Raw genomic sequence first — 24,741 nt, 5'->3', positions numbered from 1 at the left:
TGATTTTGCATAGCAGCCTTCTCATAAAATGGATGATTTACTCAAACAATTGATGGATTGGAGATAATTCACAACAGAGACTGGGCGGGGCAAGAAGGTCTGGGATCATTCATCCCGGGACACTGCCTGGATCCCCCTCTCCCGTAGCACGTGATGCTTGCGCAATGTGAGAAAATGCAAAAACAATTCAAGCAGTTTTCAGTTATACTACTCAAATGAACGAAAGCATACTTGTTTAAAATGAGTTGAAAATCCTACGGAATGCTGCGCTCGGGAGCAAGTCTACGTGGAAAGCACACGGGGATCAGAACACCCCAGACTGTAACAATCCAAGCCTCCGTGAGACCAGTCACCCGCAGAGTTAATTGTGCGGTTGTAACTTGTTAGTCATGGGTAGGAGAAGAGTTCATGTCATGCACTATTCCTTTTATTTAATATTATTCTAACACAATGTTCCAGTAACTGACAAGACGTGGCAAGAACGTTTTATTTGTTTTAGATTTGTAGTTTTGATAAATGATTTTCTTTGAGGGACGATCAAGTAAAGGGCTTCAGTTTACGAACATATAAGATTTCAAGGTTACGAACAGCACGCAAAACAAGAAGGTATGCTCATGTAATTGTTTTATAGAACGCACGAGGGAATCACAAAACACAAAAGTATTAAACTTACATTTTATTTAGGTCGGGATTCTTTCTCGTACGTACCACTAGTGGGAGCCGACGAGTCACTAGCGCTACCTATTCCACACTGACGTAGTTAGTTGTTTTTTTTTTTTTAACCATTCTCCTCAAACTGTACCTGAACATAAAAATATTCACTGCTATGTATTGGTTGATGACTGCTATCAAAGCTGACCCTTGTCCCACTGGAAGTGACCAAAAGAAATGGCGAGCATCTCACAAATGACTAAAGTAGTTCAAGTTCAGGTAGTGAAATAAGACAACACACACACACACACACACACACACACACACAGTATCATATTGTTAGGGTGTGATTGCAGCTTGTGTGGGTGCCGAAATAGCCCCCCTAGATAAGAGCTTATCTGTCGCTCTCGATGGCCACCACAATGGCAGCAGTGAGAGGACCTAACCTAATAATGATACAGTGAAAGAAACACACACACACACACGCACACAGACTGATTGAAACCTGCCCCTTTACCATTTGTCGAACACACAAACACAGACTCTCTAATTAAGTTTTATCTATTTATAGTATTGAGCTGATTATGCTGGTTGAAATCCCGTTTGTTTGCCAGGGCCGCAGATGAAAGCCGAGAGCCCGTTACTCTCTGATGTAATCACCCACACATCACACTCTAGTATTATTCTATTAGGACCGACTGGGTTTTCATGTGTGTGTGTGTGTGTGTGTGTGTGTACGCGCGTGCGTGCGTGTGAGTGTGTGTGTGGGAGCCTGAGAGGGAGGATATGGATAGAAACAAGGGAGGGCAAGAGTTTGAAAGCGCATGAGAGTGGGTGTGGATAGCATGAAAAAATGAGAGAAATAAATGATGGAAAGCAGAAAAGTATGAAAATAAACTTTGGGCGAATCGACAGACGGGAAAATTGATGATATGAAAGCAGAGAAATAAAAAAGATTGATACTCATGGTTTTCACAGGAAATGTTTTCGGAGGGAGTTGTTCTTGCAGCGACCCACCTTGTGACCCAATGTTAACGCCACTATATCACCCCTATAAAACTACGAGCATGTTTTTACAGGAGCCCCTCGGGGAGATTGGCCGGAAAACCTCAGTTAAGCTCCCCTTGAAAAAAGATGCTTCGTCTTTCTTACCCGTAATCTGACAGCCGTACAGCTCAAACCGCAGAGCGATGCCATTCTTCCACGTTTGAGGTCGAATTCGCACAAAGCGGGCCAGTACCGGCTGCGGGATCCGATTGAGAACCACCTCAGAGGCGTCGGTGTTTGCATGGAAAACCTGCGGAGATAGACGAGCAGAAGGAATCAGGATAGCCAAACATCTGAAACAGATTCAACAAGAACATTTCATACGGGAGTCCGGAATAACGATACAAGGGGCGTTATCTGAATGGGTACGTCACTGTCAAAACAAATTATATGGAGTCAAATGTGCGTTCATCCGTTGAAAGTAACAACACGAGAGCAATGAGAAGCCATAAGCCCCCGTAGGTCCCGATAAGACAAATTTAAACTTCTTGGCAGAGGTAAGAAGTCAGACAGAACTGCTGAGGAGTCCTCACCATGTATGACGCACTTCTTGGGACTTTTCATCTAATTTACACAGATGTCACATTTTGGGGCTCCAGTGATGCCTGACCAAACATACAAAGTACTCAAAATGTTAAAAAAAAAAAAAAAAAAGTACTGAGTGCACCTCTGTGGTACTTCTCTCAATAAATCATGTTTGGGTCATCAATTATGACACTCCGTTTCGAATCTCACACACACACAGACGCAATCAATCTGTTTTATTTGAAGAGCTGTTAAAAAAATTAAACTCAAGATGGGGCATATTTCTGTGTATGACTAAAGCATGTGGGTAAAATACAAACATTCCCACAAGAACACAATTAAATTCTGTTTTTTGCTTTAGAACACGGCCTTGCTGAACAAATTCAAACGCAAACCCCTCCCAAAATGTCTTGTCTGTTTAAATCGATATTGGCTTGGTTAAAGAAGACCCAAAACGACATTATTGGTTTTTCATGTGCATCCCTCAAGACTGAAGTATTATTCTCTTTCCAGCTCTTCAACAACCCCGGAAAAAGACCTTCAATATGTAGACGACTGTATGTTACCAGTGATTTGAGCTCACTGTAGTAATTATTTTGTGAACGTGACAAGCACGCATGCAGTTAAAAAAAATAATAAATACCCACTGGTTGTTCTTGTTTGTGGAACCCTTGCATATACAAAGTCATCGCACTGGCGTGTTTTATCAGAGGGAGCAAAAATAAAGGCTACAGTTAATCACCGCGCCACATATTTATGGTTCACGGTGGTCTGTTCACCACGACAAGATTTATTAATAAATACTCTCGCGTTAGCGCACGCACAAACACAGGGTGCATACAGAAATGCACTGTCCAAAATGTTCCTTTTCACAAACATCAAGTCTGAGGCAACCTTGGGTGTCGTAAATCAAGGGTGCAAGTATGCGGGGAAGCATCCTCTTCTCACGTCCTCTTGGTTAAACACACATACACACACGCGCGCAAAGAAAAACACAGTCTTTAGTTCTTCACACGCAGTGAGGAAGAGAAAAAAAACACACACACACACACACACACACGCACACACCCCCACCGTCATCCAGTCTCAACTGTCTTCTAAACACACTCCACAGAACACACAGTGTTTTTCGACGGCTGGTGCCCTCGGAGCCGAAACCACGCACACACACACACACGCACAAGCAGATAAAAAGCCAAACTGGATGCGGTCTCACATTGCCAGAAGTGTTCCTCTCATCATCTGACATCATGACTTCATATTTGTGTCTCTATCTGACAGCGTCATGTACATTTATGGCTGTCATCTGTGTTGGGCTCGGTTCAGGCAAACACAGCTGGGCTTCTCATTTTCTATTCTCTGCCTATTTCTGGCTTCTACTTTGACATCTTCACTCTGTCTCGCCGTCACGATAACATGTTCATCTCGACGTAAAATACCTCCCGTTGTTTCACTACAGCTGTTTCTCCTCTGTGTCTCGCTCTTCCGTTACAGCATCAACATGGTGAGAGTGCAGTCAACCCCATTCGGCAGAGCCAAAGGCCTTGTAATTACTTGCTTGGGCACTCATTTATAGACATTTGCCTTGTTTTGTTTTGAGTGTTTTGCCCGTGCAGATTCGTCATTTCTTCCTGCTCCCAAACCATTAAACAACAGAAGCCTTCAGGGGTGAAAAAAAAGTGTGAGTAAAGAAGCTCTCGGAATTGCACCAAAGCGATCGAGCCACTGGGCCGACTGGGGATTGAACCCACGACCTAACCGGCGCTACGATATGAAGGCAGACTCGGTGAACCGGTGCCCCTCTAATGGCCTCAATGCCAGTTAGATGATGGAAAAATGCCAAGAGGCCCCAAAAGACGTAATGGGATTGTAATTACAAGCGTGTGTTGAGTGTGTCACTGTGTAAAAAGTATAATTATAAAGTCGGACTCTGAGGATTTTGGGGCTGCTGGTGGCTTTCTGATTTCCCTCGGTGGCCAGTGAAACATTTCCTCGGTAAGCTCATGTACACAAATACACACAGAGCTTTGTTCAAGGTCACCAAACATTGCGGCAAATGTAGAATGGCGTCCACTGTGACAAATGTTGTTTTACAACCCTTAAGTAAACGCAAATCCCTTTAGTGGAAGGCTACTGTGCATATTTAACACAGTGACCTTATGCTGAGCTGTTAATGCTTTTTTTTTGGGGGGGGGCTTTATAAAGCGGTTAAAAACTTCCTCAAGATTTAATACTGGAATGGCACTCTGACCTCTGTTCGGTGCAAACCAAATTGAACACTTTCATAGATATTAACCTTGCGAGATTAAGATTGGAGACATTATTTGACTGTGAAATTACAGGGGAAGTCGAGTCAAAAAATTTCTCGCGGGCCCCGCTCCTCTAAAAAGGACATTCTGATTAATAAGGTGTTTATGGAATATGAATGAAGCAGCAAAATCCATCCGTTCTTTGCTGTCTGAAGGGGCGGCCATTTTGCTTCTTGCTGTCGACTGGAAAATGACATCACAGTTCCGAAGCGATCAGATAATGATCAATCGCTGCTCACCTATTTTCTGAGTTTGGTCATGTGATGTTCTCCTTAGGCACTGTGTGAGTGTGTTGGTGTGAATTTGAGTGTGAATGGTTGTCTATGTGCACCGTGACCAGTGAGCATTGGAGTGTGTAGTCGGTTTTAGCCCAAGGTCAGCTGCAATACACTCCAGCTTCCCTGAACAGGAAAAAGGATATCATAATTGATGGCCTATTGTACTGAAGACATTAAGATTATTTATGCAAAACTTGGTGTTTGTAAACACACAAATGTGTTTTTGGCTCTGCAAGACGTGTCCATCCCCCTAAACCTCGGAGGTCTAAAACTGCCTCAATTTACTGTTAACAATCTCTAAAATGCTTGGGCAGCAATCAGCTAATGGACTGTGTGTGTTTTGTGAAGGTTTGTTAATGGGCTGATGTTAAAAAGACACGGCTGGCTGATACCAGGATCACCACGGTGTTCCGTTCCTTTGGCAGCGTACAACCTCGAGTTTATATACAAGTTAACGTCGTCGCACACTAACGCATAATTGGAGTCAATATTTGTAGGCTATTAATATCAGTGGTGGATTTTTTTTTTTACTGACTCAAACAGGACATTATCAGAATATTGACCTACATTTACAACATGTTGTAATTATATTAGTTTATTCCAAACATTTGCTTGGCTGCACAATTCCCGGCATGTGGGGCGTCCAGTCAGATTTTAGCCTCTTTGTGCTAATCTAACCTGCCAGGGGCCTTAAAAATCAGTAGTTGAGAATCCGTAGTATTTATAGAGCCAGAGCAACTTAAACTCTACCGTTTTAGCAATTAGACCATTTCTTTATGCAACCGGATTTCAAACAAGTCCTTCCATGGGCCAGCGAGCTTGTTGGTTGGTCGGAACAAGAGCCAACTTCCACAAGCAAAGGACATGTTGTATGGGTTCAATCCTGAGAATGAAGAGACCATGAGCAAGATATTGAATCAAAAAAGGTCGAAAATACACAAGTGAAAGCCCAAGTCTTTGTCAGTGAGTGTATTTTTATCGAAAGTTACAATAGTTTGTAGGGACCCACAACATAAATGTGAGTGTCTGGCTCTCAAATTGGCTGGCGACAAACCTTGGCTCCCAGCACATTAGCATCCATGCAGAGCATGAGCAGGAATACAACACGCTCACCTAACTAAAGAACAGGTGTGTCTGGCTTTTGCGTGCGCGTGTGTGTGTGTGTGCTGTCGAGAGCCCACGGGTGCTCCTTCAGTCAGCCAGCGAGGACCGGTGCAGACATACTGAATTATTCAAAAGTCTATGATGTGCGTCTTTTGTGAGTATGTGTGCGGACAGAGTTATAAAATAGTAAAACATCTTCCATCTGCTCGCATCTCATCACACACACACAGTTTAGTCCTACTGTGTGTGTGTGTGGGTGTTTGTGAGTGTGCGCGTTCAGCCCAAATTTTTTATAAAGGAAATGATACATGACTACCTGATAATTTCCCCATTTGTCCTTTTCCTCTCCATTTCCTCACGGAGCATCTTCATTTATCACGTCTGTTTTGACCTCAGCCTCCCTCTTGATTCCTCCTCAACTCCCAGCCTTCCTCCCCATGTACTCGCACTTGTCTTGTATTTTCTCTCCCCTCTCTTCACCTCCACGCAGGCTAACGTTCCGGAGGCCAGCGGATCTATCTCGAGACATCTGTGCAGGCAACACCCTGGTCTGCTATTCTCATTATTCCCCTTCTGCTCCTTGGCGCCATTCGCGCTCCCATCCATCCATTCCAACCTCATTTTGCTCCCAACTCCCCCCCCCCCCCCCTCGTGTGCACTTCTTTCCAGACTTCTGCCGCTTTCCTTCACTCACTTGTTCCCAGGAAACGTTCTACCCCAGGGTTTCCGACTCAGGCTCTGTCCACTCTATCAGTTCATTGGACTGCGTGATCTTTTGCATGCGTCGCTCTTACTTTCCTGCAAGTCACAGTGTTTTCCATATGCGTCATCTGGCTCGCATTAGACCACGAATGACATTATCAAATACATTAGCAATCGCACAAATCATTTTTGCATGTTGACAGTTGCGCCCCCCCCCATGGGTTCTCTCCCAGATGTTCACATTTCTGCGTCTTTGTGTATGCTTGCGTTGTGCGTCGGTAATAAACTATTGCAATCGGAAAAAGTGCTTCTCAGTCAGGGCAAAATCAGCTAATGCTCATTAGACGTTGACCTTCTTTTATGTTTCTTGCTCATAAAAGAAAAATGGCAGCAATTTACAGGGATTAACGTGCGGTGGTTTATACGAGCAGCGTAAACTTCCCTTTTGTCTATTAGCGGAGTTAAGGTAATGGAAAAGTTGACAAGGGACAAGAAGATGGGGAAGGATAATGCAAATGAAGATGCGAAGAGCGGGCAAGAGAGGACAAGAGGGAGCTCTTGATGGATGGAGAGATTTACAGAGAACTCAAGAAGGAGTGAATACAGGAAAACGTCTGGCATGTGGTCACTTTATTAGGAACAGTCATTTTTTTTTCACTAAGCCATGAATAAAACACGACTTTTCTCATCTGTCATTCATATAAAGGTACATTTTCAAACAGAATGCTTCTATCTGAGCCAGTTGTAATGAAATCCAGACTTTGGAAAAAAAAATGTTTTTGACCACTGTTGTTTAATGATTTATGCATTATAGCCGCTTATGCCATTTAGAACGCTGCTGCTTCGCCATGTGAGGTATGTCGGCTACGAGGAGCCATCAGGCGCCGGGATGATACAAACATTTCATCAACAGATAAATTGTCAGCGGGTTCTCTCTCGTTAGCTTGGTCCAAAAATGTTGCTTCATGTTTTATGACTTCATCAATAACACAGCAGCATTAAAACCGGTGGGAACAGTATCATCTAACAAATGAAAGAAGTAATGACCCTGAGCGGAACATTTACATGACAATGGCCAAGAAAAAGTTTCTTTCTTCGCATTTGGGAAAGTTTGAAAACAATTCCCGATCGACCGCAAGGACTGTTAAAAGTACGCCAGTATGTAAGAGTAAGATGCATGCTGGGCCAGTAATTTGAGCGAAAAGTGTCCGTTAAAACCTACCATTGGTCCACTTTTTTGTTTTGGTTGTGGCGTCCTTGCGCATGACAAAATATCTTGTCCTCCATTCTGTGTAGTCTTACCAAACATCCTTTTGAGATCTGTTTTCACTTTGTGTCTGCAAGCTCCAAAACCTTGTTGTTGTGTTGAGCAGGGCTCACCACATCTCAAACAATCGGAACAAATTTGAATTTTTCGCCCACCTTTTTTGATCAAAGCCAGACAAAGCCCGAGCGTCAGCTGTCTCAACATTTTTGTTTGTAGGGTTTTCTTTGTAGGGTGTGCTCGGAGCTATCTATGGCCGACTGCAGGGTTGATTATAATGCAGCCCCGCCCATGCACGCTCACAGTATGGCAAGTGAGGAGAAACACTCTTGGAAGCAATCGCAAATGTCCCGGACTCACCAGCGCTCCTCCAAGATGGTTGGAAGATGCAATATGTGAGTGGGTGCGTTTGTGTGTATGTGTGTACTAGACAAGAGATGCATATTATCACCATGTAAGCTCCCCCCCCCAGAAGATTTTGTTGGAGTAGCACACGCTCGCCCAATCTGTGTCGCTGTCAGCATTCAGCTGTGAAACAGCTTTCTATGGTTATGGCGGAATCAAGCAGGATTATGAGTGCCGGTACCAACCACTAAGCGTCATCATCAAACTTTTCATTGAGACATTGACTCACCCGCATGCTTCATCGATGAAAAATTCTATCGGCAAAGCCTCATTTACCTCCCTCAATATGATATTTTTTTTCTCTTTAGCGATCCTTTTAAACAATCTTAAAATGAAGTGGAAAAAAAAAGAGGCTTAATCAGTTCCAATGCCGTTACGTTAGAAATCTTTTGGGGTTTTTGCGCCTCAAAAAAAAAAAAAAATCAAGCAAGCTTTCATTGCTTCGCTTGTTTCCCCCCTTAAGAGTTTTGAAAAGATTTTTTACGGATGTTTCTGTGAGTGTTCCTGAAGGGTTTACAGTCTAGCGCTAGACATGGTGTTAGACCGCAGGAGAAATTGTGCGGAGCGCTAGCATGGGAAGAACGTCTGCAATGGGAAAAACAGCCGCAACTGCTCGACCGGTGCAGGAATCCTTTTTTCCATTCAACCGCAGAGGCGGTGATTTTAAGAGCTCTGATAACATCTGCGTAGTGCTCTTCACAGCATCTCTAGACTGGAGCGTAACTCGAATGCTTTAACACCTTAGAGAAGCAGCTTAGAAGAGCGTTCTTTTTTTTGGCTGAAAATCAGAACTTTTCACAAGCAAGTAACAGTAACCAGATGTGATGGGAATAGCAGATTGTGCGGTGTGGTCCCATGCAATGATGTAAGCTATCATTAGGAGTTTGGAGACGTGTGCTTGCCTGTTAAAAAAAAAAAAGAAAAAAAAACTAAATTGAGCCAAATGAGTGATGGTGGCTAGAATTGCAGGCAGACAGGTTGGATTTTTTTGGGTTGTGGTCAACTTGCTGCTGAATATTCCATCTCGTGTTTCTTTCAGCTATTAACACGCATGCCTGTGTCATAGCCTCCGTGTCACCCAAGATCCTCCACACTATTTGTAGTTGCCGTTTTTTCCGAGCCATACTCTTGAAGGACTATGTGAGTGTGGGTGGGCTCTGACCCTACCTTATGATTCTTGCCGTGTCTGTAAACCATCCAGTCCTCGCCATTGGTGCTGACCTCCAGCTTGAAAGTAGTCACAAAGTATGACTTTTGCGTCTCCTTGGAAATGGCGCCCTGCATGGCGATGCCCGTGATCACTTTCAACGTGTAGAGGTCCACCTGTTTGCAGAAAAAAAAAAATATGCATCAGGTTGAAGCTTGCCGATTGGGTTACAGAGTCCCGAAAGGATGATAAATTACAACCGGCTGGGGGGGGGGATTTTACACGGACAAGAACGTGGGATTTTCCACATTAAACTTGGTTTGACATTACAGCTTCTGGCCCTGCATACTCAAAGCATAATTATGCAAATGTTCAACTAAATTTAATGGTGAAGATTACTCAAAGATAACATACCCATTATAATAAACAAGCACACAGTATATTGGGAAATCTGACAAGAGGTTGCACATGAACAAATGACAACATAACTTCCATAGCTGATAAAAGTTACCCTCATCGAATGAAATGTGTGAACACAAAACAAAACACAAAAAAAAACCCTCTTGTTTCTTCCACTCCACTAATCTATATTTAACCCAATTGAAATTCAAGTCCATGACTCTGAATCCTTAAGCTGTCAACGGGCCCTCACAATTGATGTCCTAAAGTGTTAAAACTGCCTGAAGGCAGACATAAACATGCAAATACAGACTATTCAACTATTCACTAACCATTTCTCACGTTCCCCATTCTGCTTTATGCTCTTCATCTCCCTTTCCGTCTTCCCTCCCTTCTCTCCTCTGGCAGATCGATAGTGATGACCAGAGGCTCATTTTAATTTCCTGCCATACAATAGCTATAATCACCTCTCCAACCTGATTGTGGATGCTACGCTGCATGCGTTAATATATGTGGCATTTTACCTGAACTGCAATTTTGACCTTGCATCGGCTCTGTGTCCGAACAGGGACATTTCCCAAGATTGGCTAGCTGGCATCGAGAAGTAAAGCCTCAAAATGACTTTCAGTAACCTTGCTCAACTATTTTATGTACAGTATGACCTATAAGGGAGGATTGATTTTATTTCGTGTTCTTATCACGTTGTTAGCTAATAATGTGACTTGTGTAGGGCAACGCTGTAGCTTGCACTGCTGTAGAATTCTTCTGCATTATACCGAGAGTTCTTTCTGGTTGTTTTCCTCACTCATGTAGTTGAAGGGAGTGATGGGGAAATGAAGCTTCATAATTGCTTCATGAATCAGTTGTTATTTTTTTTCTCTCCTCTAGGTGGCAATCTCTATTCAACATTGGGTTGAAAGTACGCTCACTTGCCATTTCTTAAACCCCTTAGTTTAAGACAGTGCCATCTAGAAGCAAATTTGAAGCTTCATATTTCCATCACTAGTTGAAGGGGGTCATTTGTTTGTGCTGCGTTGTAAGAATATGATGTCATGCTGCAAAAATAAAGCTAAAGTTAACCACCACAATAGTTTTCTTTCAACTGATTTGTGTTTTTCTGATTGTTAAGTCAGACTTAGTATCTGTGTTCGTGTTAGTGGAAAACGATGTGGCTGCCGTAGGAATGCAAGTCTGTCAAAAACTGAGTACCTCCTGCTATTGAATTAACCAAAATATTACAATCCCGTCGTAGTGTGACAGTTCAACACCAATGAGAGCTTTTAAGGTCATGGTTGGAAGTACAGAGAGAGAATCCATGCAAGCGCAAGGAGAACATACACAAAAACAAAAGGAGTTTCAAACCCAAATGAGGCCCACTACTGAATATAATGCTTACAAATCATGATGCATTTACATTCCTCGGCAATTCTGTGGAAAACTAAATGACTGACATTCAGATAAGGATAATGACACCAACAACAACAACAACACGAGAGATGTTGGTAGCATAAGCTCAGTCAGAATGTGTGATGTGTATATTATGCGTGGGAGTGCTGAGCAGCCCACCAGGCTACAATCCGCCTCACCAGGGGAGGCAAAACGCTGCGTTTGTTACCTGTCAGGAAGACAGGTGTTTTAGACTACTCCCACCACACACACACACACGCACGCACACGCACACTCTTGCTCACTTAGGCCCAGACACAGATCCACCAAGACACCTAATCGATAGTCCTGAGCTGAAGAGAAGAACACATAAGAGGGGGTGAGAAGAGGTGAGGAGTGAGTGAGACAACAGGAAAAAGAAAGAGAAAGAGGTGAAGACCAAATAAGAGCTAGAGCCGAGAGATAAAGACGGATGCTAAGTGAAGCGTCCCTGGAAAGACTACTCATCAATCACACAACTGTTGGAATAACGCAGGCACCGGCACTCACATCATCAATCTGCACCAAGCCTCACAATGGACCACAATGCTCGAGCAATAGAAGCGAGCAGAAGAAGTTTGAAGCCCCTTTCAGACAGCTTATTAGAGCCAGCAAATGTCTGTCTTCCTCCTGGTCACTCTTTTATGTGGAAAACACTGTCACTGAATTGGGAGTGGAAGTCAACTCACAAATTCCAGGCTCCGTGGTAATAACACAGATATAACAGAGGCGGAGGAAATCTGGGAGGGAGACGGACATATTTCGCTCTGTTTGAAAGGCTGATGAAAGCTGTCTGTGATGCAGAAACCAGTTTCGCAGAAACAGAGTGAAAGGGGTTTCTACGGGTTGGCAAAACATACTTTAGCTGCATCAATACACACGCATACACACACACACAAAGACACACACGCATACATGGACACAAAAACACACGTGGATGCACACACAAACACACCCTAATATACTAGATGGACACACACACAAGCACACACACACACACGGACGAACACACAAATGGATACGTACACAAAAAATCCGCAAACACACGCACGCACACACACACAAATGGACACATGGATTCAAACACTAATGGACACACAAGGCCACACGAAAACACATGAAGATAGAAAAAACACACAATCGTAGGAAACAATCGCACACCGACACACACACAGTCTAATATATTATATGGACACACACATTCACACTCACTCAAGCAAACAGACACACTAATGGATTTTTCTTAAAAAAGAAAATCGCAAAAAATACAATTATGCACTCGCAATTGGACAAATGAATTCCAACACTAATGGACACACAAGGACACGTGCAAATAGACAAACACACAATCACAGGACACACTCGCACACAAGGTGCAAGACTCAAGTATACAGGACAGGCCAGGCATGATGGCATTTATGACAGCCGCTTGTCAAGACCGGAGACGTTTCCTCACGCACGTAGACACCAACACAGCAGGACACAAACCCACAGAGCTACACACCGCCGGGTGTTAACGCAGGCAAACAGCTGAAGGTCTCAGTGGAACGTAGCGGCCTCAGAACAAAACTAGTCGTCAGCAGCAGAGACAGACAGAAAGACAAGACGAGAGGTCGCCTCCAGTAAAAGTTACATTTCCAGCCAACTGTCGCAAACCATTCGAGTCCATTGGAGGAGGGCGTGTCACAATGACATCCAGTCGAACACATGGAAGGCGCAAGTGATACTGTTTTCTGTTCTATTGCATTATGGCAAATATATCAGCAAGAGGACCGACCGGTAAAGCGTGATCTATTATCTTCTTGGGCAGTAAGACAGGAAGGAAGTGCAGACTGATGGGACCTTGACCACATGTGATTTCTTGTCTGCAGTTCCTTCCGGTGTTTCATGTGCAAAACCCCTCGGCCACAGCGGAGTCCAGACATTTGCTACTGCGAGATTATTCCTTGTTTTGATCCAGCTTCATTAGACGGTAAAGGTAGTATTCATTAAGACAAAGAGAGGAGTGCAAAAACTTGAATCTGCTTCTTGTGTCCCTTTGGTTCGTAAATGAAATTAAAATCTGTCCATCTGTTGAAATGAGACTACAGAGAGCCGAAGGCAAGCATGCATGAATGGGTTTGTTTTTGTGATACTTTAATCAGGGGATATTGTGAGAAAATGTTTGTGATTTGCTAATTCATTTCTTTGTTATTAAAGCGCAACCGCGCTCCACTGGTTCGTCAGAAATCAATTAATTAGAGATGCATGGTTGCACGGCTATCCTCGAGATTTTCTCGATCAAGTGCGGAACTTTCAACCTATATTGTCATTTATTCGTCCAAGAGATTAGATCCACACTGCAGACAAAAATGAGGTTTGGAAGGCGACCTCGGTTTATGACTAAGTTCCGTTCTTACAGCAGCGACCAATTTATACACAAATCGCAACTGAACCATAATTTTTCAATACGCTAGACTGACAAAGTAGTAAAGTCATAATTATAAGAAATTGCTGCTATAAAAGCACTTCTACGCCATGAATACAAGAAAATCCAATAAAAACAGTCCGAGCATATGTAATCATGCCTTCTTGTGCCACATGATGTCATATTCTTGCAAACTACTTGATTGCGCAATGTTTATAACCTCAAAGTGCCAGATGTGGCTCTGGTTTGGGCCCCCTCAACTTGTGTCCCGGAATGAACTATCTTCAAGCTTAGACGGTCACAGCTTATGGGATGCAATTAAAACAGTGGCAAGTAGACATTTGCAATGCAAACGTCTGTCATGATTTTTAACTTTAAAGGACAAACAATACCCGGGTGGCAGTTTGCATGGGAGGGACGAGAATGCCATTTGAAATGAATAAAGATCTTGGAAATCATCTCATATGAAGCAGACTCGGGCGGCCTTTGGGAGGCTCGGGGAAGGTGACACCCAACAAGATAATCTATTGTTTACAGAAGGGGTGTCACGAAGGAGGGCCTCGTTGGCTGCGTGGAATCCATTTCTGTCTGAGCGGTGCGTGAACCTCGCACCCCCCCCCCCCTCTCATCCTCCATGAACCAGACAAGCTCATAACTCAGGCTTGGCAAGTGGCTGGCACAAAGTTGGCACTGTGATGGAACACAGTAAACAATGCCTTACTGAGGCATCGAGCTGCTAAACCTTGATAACACCACGCCACCCACTCTCGCTCTCTCCGTCCTACCGATACAAATATAGCAGTCGAGAGTTATTATGTGTGACCTGCCAGCACAAGGACAAATATGCTGTGAAAATAACCATGCAATCTCTTCACTTGAGATTTTTTTGCGCGATATGAATAGGATTCTGCAATTCAGAAATATGGCTGCACTCGTGCTATTGTTGAAGGCAAAAAAAAATAAAAAATCTTTTGTCTCCACCAAGCTCTCGTACCGTACCTGTATGTACTCTCTGTTGCTATCCTCATTGGGCGTCCATCCATTGTTGTTGTAGTTGAGTCTGGCCTGATGTGGCAGCCAATTTTCATCATAAAAACTTGATGAAGCTGTGATCTGCTCATCTGTGATCTTTCCGGATTCCATGCCGAAAGCGTTACTGCAATGGAACGCTGTGAGAAAAAAGAAAATGTTTAGTCTGGTATTTTATCATTTGTTTTTAAATGACAAAAATCATCGAGATTTTCATTTAACTTACTTTCACTGACTTCCTTGTGCGTCATGTTGTACCGCGCCGAGAAGCCGTCTTTAGCCACAGCCATGTCAGTGTGGAAAGAAAGAGAGAGAATCCCAGTCGAAGATTGGATCTCCGGTGGTACCATGGTCCCACAATATCGACCAATCAGAGGGCCCACTGGAGATCAGAAAGAATGAAACAGTTTCAGTCAATTTTGAATTAGAATGTTGGTGTGGTCACAAAACAAATATTTGTTACACATGCAATGCCCTTCATCGATCGACTCTCTCGGGTATTTAGCGCGAGTTCCACCTTTGTCATATGTACCTATTGAGTCATGGTTGCAGTTTAACACTAAAGCTTCATCATGTGCTTCAAACTTTGAGCTCCAAGAAGCAGCAACTGCTTCATTGCCTGAACTAATCACCTGACTGGCCGGCGCCCCAATCAGGTCTAGATGTCCCCTGTGATCTACAAGCAACCAGTCCAGGGTGTCGCCTTCAACATATCTGCTACTATCTTACCATAATCAGTTCAGATATACAAACAACTGCACAGTTGTCTTCCAACAATTTCCAAGTAGTGAATAAGTCATAATTTGTGTCATTAATAAAACATCAAAATAAAAAGCATCTCAAATCCTAACCATTATCTTGGCATTTTGACAAAGTTATAGTCGTTCTACTCTTCGCACCTAGTTATAAATCCTCCTTTTCATTTATCACCATCCTTTCCTTCGTGGATTTTATCCCCACCCAACCTCTCTAATTCCGTCCTCGGCTGAAATATAGTCAGGGCCACACCTTTCCCTGTCACCACCCTCCTTCCGATCATTCATCCCCAGCAAGGTAGGTTGAACGTGGTTTCACACTGTACACTTTAATCGTGCATGCGGATGTGTGTGTGTGTGTGTGTGCTTGTGTGTGTATAAATTCAAGGACCAAAGTGATGCATCTACTGTCGTCTTCCCTGAAACAGCAACTTGTATATGTCAACACAAACAGATGAGCATGATCTCGGGCCCTGGGGTGCACGTGCGTGTACGCGTGTGTGTGTGTGTGTGTGTGCTTGTGGGAAGGCTTCCGAGCAATGATAGCACATTCATACGCGCTGAATGCGCCTCACCAACTGACGCACACACATGTTGAAGCTTGTGGAGGAGGTAGAAGATGAGAAAACAGCCAGCAATCGATCAGTGCGATTGATTTTTTTTTTTCCTTTTGGAATGGGTGGATATTTGAAATAGGCCTCTTGAGCAAACAATAGTAATAACTCTTCTCCTGATAACATTGGGGGGGGGATACTTTAAAAAAAAAACCACACAAATTGTCGTAATAACAGTGAAGCTTTATGGCAAACACTTGAAGATGGATGTAATGTGCTGATTTGCACACTTGCGAGTTATTTCAGCATCCTCGCTGAACGACGTGGTCATTATCTTTTCCTGCCTTTTGTGTCCTCTGGAAGCACTAAAAACTCAAAGTCCTTCACCTCTTGATCTCATCCATTGGATTTCCTTCCCTTCAAACATCCTCCAAAATCGTTTCACTTTCCTTTCCAAACCTTTGTGCAATCTCACCCAATTGTCTCATCTTACCGACTATTGATGTAATATTTTCCCTCAGTTTTCACCTTAAAAAAAAATACAAAATAAAGATGTACCGCCATAACAGTAACTTTAACTGACTCGTCTAATTTGTGCAATTGACTCTTTTTCACCTTTTAGTCACCTTTTGCAGTTGCTCATCTGAGCCCAAAATTGTTCCATTCTATTCTTATTTTGGGAGGATAATGATCAATAACAGGCGTGGGCAAACTACGGCCCGGGGGCCACATGCGGCCCGTTAAATGTTTTAATCCGGCCCGCCGAACTTGAAAAAAATTAAATGAATAAACCTTGTTGACGTTTTATTTTCTAAATACTGTGGTTATTCAAAGACAGATATATTGTTGTAATGCTTTTGTTCACTTTCATTTAAAATTAATCTGCTCCTGGTTTGGCCCCTCTATCAGATTTTAGAACCCATTGTAACCCACCAATCAAAAAGTTTGCCCTCCCCTGAACTATAAGAATGCCACAACATGTACAGTTCTTGACAGAAATTATGGAGCTTTTTTTTTTTTTTTGGCTGCAACTTGGATTGTTCTTCTTGTAATCCTACTATGTAGTAGCCTTCCTTGAAATTCTCCCATCCTCTCTCTGGAGGCAAACCAGAGGACTTCTGGCCTCCACTTATTCATCTTAACATATCCTTTGTTTTTTTTTTCTTTTTTTTTCTTCTGCTTAGCCTTTCCACTGTGCCCCCTTTCCTCTCTTTTCCTCTTCCATGTCTTGAAACTATATCCACTCATTCTGTGCTGAGGATTTGTCCCTCTCAACTCTCTCCAGTAATTCCAGCAGCAAAAACAGAAATATCCTAACCCCCTCACCTCCTATTTTTTCTCTCTCTCTCTCTCTCTCCACTCAACAACTCTCACTTTATTTTCCCCATGAAAACATACGCGGTTACTCCGGGGTAGGTGCCAACATTTTGCCTGGAAGCTCAGCTTTTATCAACCAACGCATCGCTACTAAAATAGTTGGCATTCCAAGTAAATCAATACAGATGTAGGCAGGGAGCAACACTCTCATTTCACTTGACTACGTGGAGTCCACCGTGAAATGGTTGGAACATCATTAACACGTTACTGTGCTCAAGGCTTAACTCTTAAAATATTCCGCCATCATTTTTCGAATAATCTCATTCTCACTCAGGTTGAAGGTGAGCTGGAGGCTATCCCAGCTGGCTTTGGGTGACAGGCATCGGACGCCCTGGACTAGAAAACCTACGAAAGTAAAGTAGCACACGCAAACTCCACAAAGGAACCCTAAACCTCAGAACTGTGAGGAAGATGGGCTAACCGCTGGGCTGCCATTCTCGTGACACTTTAGTTATAAATGTCACGCCATACGATAACTATAGCGGCACAAGCAAAACATGACGATCAACTCCAACCAAACATGTGCCTCACCTCCAGGTAGCCCGTCCCAAACTTCCAGCCAGTCGTACTTGCAGTCCCCCTCTGCTCCAGGCAAGGGGTCATTCTCCAGGTCAAAGGTGAGAAACGTGAGGCTCACGTCCATGCTGGGGGGCACAACGATGATGAAGGAGCACTCCAGGTTGTGGGGGTATTTATCAGGGAACCCTGGAGACTCAATGAGACCCGAGGGACTTGTGAAGTTTCTGGAACAGTCTGAACCTAGGATGAAGAAGAAAACGTATATTAGGACTAAATAATCACTCTTGGTATTTACTGTACAAACTTGCTGACCCCCTTCTCGATATGATATTGGGTGGGGTGGGGGGGGGCATATGCATTCAGAGGGTGTCCGACTTCTTTTCTCCAAACAATATGTGTGCACTGTACCAGGATGGTTGGTTAGTCCGTTAATAGTAGTTTAAAACATAATCTCACACACATGCATATGCACACCACACACACTCATACCCGTTTAAAGGCAATGTTGGCCCTCTTCACTGGAAAATTCCCTCTATCAGTGTTCTGTCACACACAATTGGCGTGGGGCAGCGACACTATTATTTTAGTGTACTCAAGCATGTATAGTCGCACACCCAAACATACACACACAGACACACACTCACACTACTGTCTAAGCCTCTTAAAGTAACCCATTTCCCTCCGGTCTGTTTGGGTGCCTGCGCTTGCATGCTTCCACAAGGAAATGAAGAGAAAGTAAGTAACACATTTAGGGAGCATCGACTCTGGCATGTTTAAATGCAAACAAATTCGGGTGTTTTAACTTATGTGCATTTAGAAGAGTTATTTAAAACAGTTACAAAAATCCTTCACCAAATATATTCCTGTTGTAGTCGTACATCAATGTTTGTAAACAAAAAAATTGTCATTGAGTGATATCGCGTGTCACTTCTTCTGTCCTACTTATCAATCTGTTTTGCTTATGACCATCTCACGTATGAAATAACATCAGACGCACACACCTACTCGCTCGTCACCCACCTCACCCCCTCAGTAATGTGGGTCGGCATGACTGCAAGCATGTGTGTGTGCGTGTGCGTGTACATGCGTGTGATCGCCTGACCAGTTTGGTTGCCAGAAGCACTTTAACCCCCCCTCTCATTACTTCAAGTTCATGCACATCACATAAACACTTCTGCCCTCCTTTCACGTGATATGTTCCTTTCATGCCCTCTTAACCCGTATTTCCACCTTGCTGCCTGTCTTTTGAAAATCATAATACTACACAATATCATAATGTACGTACTGAAGTAGCAAAAATATGAATTAGTCATTCTTCACGTTGAATTTTGATTTTCCCTGCTTTGTCTGAGTCATTGCCTGTCGGCATCGAGAATGTTGTTGTTGCACTGTACGGTGATTTCTGTTGCTGGGTAGATTTTGAATCGCTGGGGGATAGTAGACAGTAACAGCCCGAGCTTTCATTTATATGACATCATTTGATATTACGAGCATTTAAAACCATCCTGCAATCATTAAAAGGTGATTTGTCAACTTTGATTTTGGACTAACAGCGCAGACACAAGTTTCATTTTTTATAGAGAGTCAGATGTTCATGAATGTGGCCATCATCTAAAGTTGCTACACACTGAGCCAGAATACATATTCAAAGAATGAGCATAAAACTTGTTTTTGTTCTAAAGTTGGTACAGTGTTGCATTTTACCAACATCAATGGATGCTAAAATTGTAACCGTAACAAACTGTGAGTCAAAATTACACGTTTTTGTTATTCATAATAACACAAAATGTTGTTTAAAGAATAGTCAGACTACTGGATCACATTTAATATATTAGCTGACATGACGTGCAATGATTCATTTCAGGATAAAGAAAAACAATGTACGTGTGAGATAATGTACAGTAAAGTACTCTGCACAACAATAATGGACGTGTCGTGCAGACATGCCTTTGTTTGTAATGGCTCATACAACATCTGTGCATTCATATACTGTATGTATGTGTGCGTGTGTGTGTGGGGGTGTGTGCGTGCGTGTGTCCGTGTGTGTGGGCGTGTGAGTGCGTCTGGCGGATTCTGGGTCACAATAACAGCTGGGGGCGCACTGCCTAGACAGCAGGATTTGATTGGCTGCCCCACCAGGGGTGCCCTTGGATTGGTTGTAATTCTTCTACAGCTACCATAGTAACAAAAGTGTAAACACAAACCGTTTGTTGTTGTTTTTGTACACTTTTTGTGTTGACTCATTTCTACCTTTTTCATTTCATTTTATGATATTATCCAAGTATTTGCATGGGTCGTAAGCATCACATTCCAAGTATGGCGGAGATTTAATTTCAAATTTGTGAAACTGGCAACACATTATTTTCTGCACGTTTCAGCATCTGCCAACATGCCCTTTCCACACTCCGACTAGTCTCTTACTCAGACGGTGAAGGTCTGCTCGTCAGAACACAAAGACGTAGCGAGACAATCTCCCCCAACACAGACAGGGATTAGGACAGAGACCCTCTCTAAAAATCATCCTCTCTTAGGGATGAAGGACTCCAAGCGGGAGAGAAAAATCATTAATAGACACAACGACATGGCTCCATGACACACTTGGAACAATGGGAAAACATTTGGAGGAGAAAGACCAGACTGAGCCAGACGCTAGATCAAATATATATTTGAAAGTAACCACAAAAACAGCCGCAATAATTTGACATGATGAATAATATTCACATATTTTTTTAATCATCCAGCAAATATTGAAAAATAAAGAGTAATGATTGTTATTATTATTAAGAGGGGAATATGGTAAAAATAAGTGGAGGGGGACAAACATACAGGAACAGCATATTCAGCCATATAATAATGAAACTATCCAAGGTGTGAATGACGCACACACACGCACACCCACGCACACGTACACACTTTCATCCAGACATGTGTCTATAAAACAGTCACCCACACAAGCAGACGTTACGTTGCACCTTCCAGGATAACAAGATCTTGTTAACTGTGCTCCAGCAGCTTGAATGTTCAAAATGTTCCCTCTTTGCCTGGTACACACACACACACGCACACACACCCCCACACACACATACACAAACGCAAGCATGAACACATCCAATTTATGCTTTGAAGCAATGGAGTACAAGACAGTGGGCTACAGACTTTGAAAACTCATTGAGGAGCCGCTGCCTGCTCGGACATCCCTTAAGTTTCAACTCCTATCTCACAAAAGTTCCGTTTATTTCAGCATGGAACATGTTTTCATTTTGAAAAGTCGTGACCGTTGCCAAAGTAACTGATCTGTATTGTTATCTCAGGAACAACTAAGTGAACCTTACCCTGACGCTCGCCTTATTGCACTAAACGAGTGGAACACACTACAACCTCATTCATCCAAATATCTTCCTTTTAACCGTCTTCTGCTATGATGTAATATAATGTGGTATGCAAAAATGTAACTCTTCTAATTTATTTGTATTTGCTTTTTTTTTTTATGCGCTGTTAGTCTGTCTTTTGCAGTCAGTACGCCGTATACTGTAGAAAATGGATAGATGCCCAACATCTGTTGCACACTACTTCTGCTGTACCCTATGTAGATTAACTAACTGACAATCCAAAAAAAAATTTTTTTTTTTTTACCTGCTTAGACTTAAAAGATTCTTGTGTAAACTGCAAACTCGCACATATCAGCGCCAGCAAAATTCCATCCGAGATCCAAAGTGCTCCATCATGTGATCTTCACCTCTGCAGTTCACATCAGCAACATTGTTGCGCAAAGGACCGCAGACTCCAGAGTGTGAACTCAGACACTCATCCCAAAGTCGATTGAAGGGAATCGAGTGTCAAAAGACACACGCGCAGAACAAATCCCTACAGGCCGGTGGCCGAAAGTGAGACACATCCCACGTCGACGAGCACACGTGTTGTGTTTGTAACCTCAGCCCGCCCTGTGTGTGACAGTGTCTCTCAGGGCTCACGACTCAATTAAACAGGCATGTGCGGAATGCTTTCGGGGGGAACGGAACAAGATGGCTGAAGACATGATGTGCCCCTCTGAGTGTCTCACTTGCCCTTCATCTCAATTGGTCTCGCTTTGGCTGACCCACGACAGCGTGAAGGGGATCTCTGGCTATCTCGAGCACGTAATGCTCAGACGGACACGGGGCCAATGAGGGCACTGAGGTCTCGCGTGGGAGGTGTAAAGCGGTCTCAAGGGTCCTCTGCTGAGTCGGTCTTTACCTGTTTACGGTCTACATGACATCTGGGGGACAAATTAGGTCTGGTCACCAAATGAAGCAAGCTGGCTCTCCTATGACTAGCTAAGTAGTGACGGTTAGCCGGCTTTCAAAGGTGCACTACATGATTTGGGGGTGAGTCATGGAGATAAGACCCCTCTTGAGAGAGTGAAGTAATCCAAACAAAGATTAGGGGTTGAGTTATGCAGGAATGTTCACACCTGACTATAAAGATTTGATTCTGGTCTCAGTTTTTCTTTTCGGTTTCTGCGGTAAAACAGGCTACACCCATAAAGAATTGTAACATCATAACCTGAAAAGCAAGAGAGACACACACACAAATCATGCTCTCCCAGCTCTTTTAGTGTAGTTGAGAAGACCAACACTGCACACAACACACTCAACAATTTCGCCACCGAGTCAGAGGTCCCCCCCCCCCAGAAACCAGATGTTTTTCGTAGTACAGAGAATGACCTGCGGGGGGGAGCATTGTGCCACAGGGGCACTTCATACTCAACACAAACACTGGATCTTCTATTTGTGCCCGGCAACAGTCACAAAAAACGTGTGTGGCTATGTGTAGACTGCACACGTGAAGATTTGCGATCGTAAATAATGAACCGGTTTAACATTTATGACTGTTGGAGCCCATCGTTTTCGGGAGCCGATTGGGGTTGGGGGGGTGGAGGGGGTTCACACACCCAACACTAGAGAAACTATCAAGCACTCTGGATAACCTATTAGGGATATTCAACAATCAGGATTTGTTGACTTTGATCCGAAAGATGAAAGATGGTCATACTCGACCCGATTTTTGGAACTCATGTACCTTGCTTAAGTTAATGCCGATGACAAGCTGTCGCTAAGTATCGTTTTTTATTGTTTAATTAAAGGAGAAACAAAATGAATGAGAAGAAAAACCACAACGAGCACACTTCACAGCCAGAAAGTCCAAGATGTGGCTCGATGACGTCATATCCGCCTTCTTCATGATTCTGGCCCTGCCCGGAAGATTTTCAAAGCGTGATGCTAAATGGATAATTATGTGTATCCATTTGAGAAATCACTCATTGCGATGTGGATATTCTGTTGTTTAATACAACATGTTAAAATAAATTCTGTAATGAATTCCTGTTCCTTTTTCCTGTTACTTTCATAGCACATTTATCTTCGGGTAATTTGAATTTCACCAGTCCCAACGAAGGCCTAATAACCTGCTTTGAGTTGAATAATAATTAGCATCATGAAGTGTCAACCGTGACATCTCCTTACCGGTTTTGAAAATTTCATAGCGCAGCGAGAAGCCAGCCCCCTGGTGCGCATAGTCAGACACAAACTTGATGTGGAGGGCGGGTCCGGATGATATGATTGGTGCTGGGGCGATGTTGCTGCAGTGCTTTCCCAACAAGTCGGCTGACTCTGAGTTGCCGTCGTGGATCTCGACATAGTCATACCTGCAAAGGGCATAAAAAGATGAATTCAATCATATTTTCCACAAACACTAATGTGAGATGATGGTGGGCGGAGTTTCTCCTGTCTGACATATTCAGTGACTGTCATATCAAGAGATAATGTCCCATTTATTGCAATGATAACATCAGCGGCGTCTGTGCAACGTCTCCGTTAAATCCATGGAGGAGCATAAAAAAAAAGGATGAAATGTATTTGAATGTAATATTCACTGTCAGCAGAACTGCGGTTGTGTTATTACAGCTTCAGGGGAAGATCTATAATTCAAACATTCCATAATAAACACCACAGTACACATATTGTAAGTGTTGCACAACCAAAACTGACGGTTGCACAAAATTCGCCCCGTACATTTCCTAATTGTGTTATTACTTCAATACCAAAAGATATGCAGTACATAAAGAAGTCTATATTTTAATGAAAAAAAAACATTACTACTTCCAATCTGAACATATAAAAATGGAACATGCTGTGATTGCATCTTTGTCACTAATGCCACCATATCCAAATTGAATTGCTTATTTATATATCAGTCAACAAAATATTTTTAGATTTGATAAAAATTCCACATTACTTAAATACTATTTTTTTTTCTTACAGCAATTTAAGGTTGAGACAAGTCTCACAACAACTACAGGTGATTCAATAAGGAAATTGAGACAGTTGAATGGGGGGGGGTCATTTTAATACCTAAATTGTTGTCTTTCAACTTTGCATCGTTTCCTGAATCTATTTTTATTCCATTTTGTCGACTGAGCACAAATGTTAGACTCCGTCTGCAGACAAGAATGTCGCCTCTGTGTCTGGACAACAAGCAGCCGGTCACCTGCTTGCCTTCAAAATAGCGCCCAGACAGCAAAATTCCTCCAAGTATCTTGGCCACCACAGAAGACGTCAAATGTGATCGTGAGTTTAGTTAATTCCATTTTCACCGAGAGACTTAAAGACCTAATAAGTACATCTGGAGTCTATTTGCACATCTTCAGCTCCTTTATCGATCAGTTCTAACCACAGTCATGTTAATTGCTCTTCTATTGAGCTTTTTACATCTCTCCAGTGTGATCAGTGAAGGAAGCCTGAAAGAAAGTCCACTTTTATGCTATTACACAGGAGATGAATCGATACTTCTTGCAAGCGTGCGTTAC

At 42.9% G+C, this 24,741-nt stretch overlaps 1 protein-coding gene across 1 annotated transcript in view; it reads right to left on the bottom strand.

The window, feature by feature from the left end:
* The window catches only part of LOC148323526 (neuropilin-2-like), a 78,831-nt gene that overhangs the window by 31,267 nt on the left and 22,823 nt on the right, over positions 1 to 24,741 (bottom strand). Inside the window, exons 3-8 of the mRNA XM_088314906.1 lie at positions 23,399 to 23,580; positions 17,910 to 18,137; positions 14,919 to 15,074; positions 14,663 to 14,832; positions 9,453 to 9,608; positions 1,804 to 1,948 (exon numbers count right to left, since the gene is read on the bottom strand). Coding sequence (XP_088171032.1) covers positions 1,804 to 1,948; positions 9,453 to 9,608; positions 14,663 to 14,832; positions 14,919 to 15,074; positions 17,910 to 18,137; positions 23,399 to 23,580 — 1,037 coding nt within the window. The remainder of the gene's footprint in view (positions 1 to 1,803; positions 1,949 to 9,452; positions 9,609 to 14,662; positions 14,833 to 14,918; positions 15,075 to 17,909; positions 18,138 to 23,398; positions 23,581 to 24,741) is intronic.

This window comes from Idiotropiscis lumnitzeri, chromosome 14 (assembly GCF_059441095.1).
Source record: "Idiotropiscis lumnitzeri isolate Australia: NSW breed Sydney's pygmy pipehorse chromosome 14, RoL_Ilum_1.0, whole genome shotgun sequence".
NCBI lineage: Eukaryota > Metazoa > Chordata > Actinopteri > Syngnathiformes > Syngnathidae > Idiotropiscis > Idiotropiscis lumnitzeri.
The sequence above is the reverse complement of the archived record's forward strand: the minus strand, read 5'-3'. Positions and strand labels throughout refer to the sequence as shown.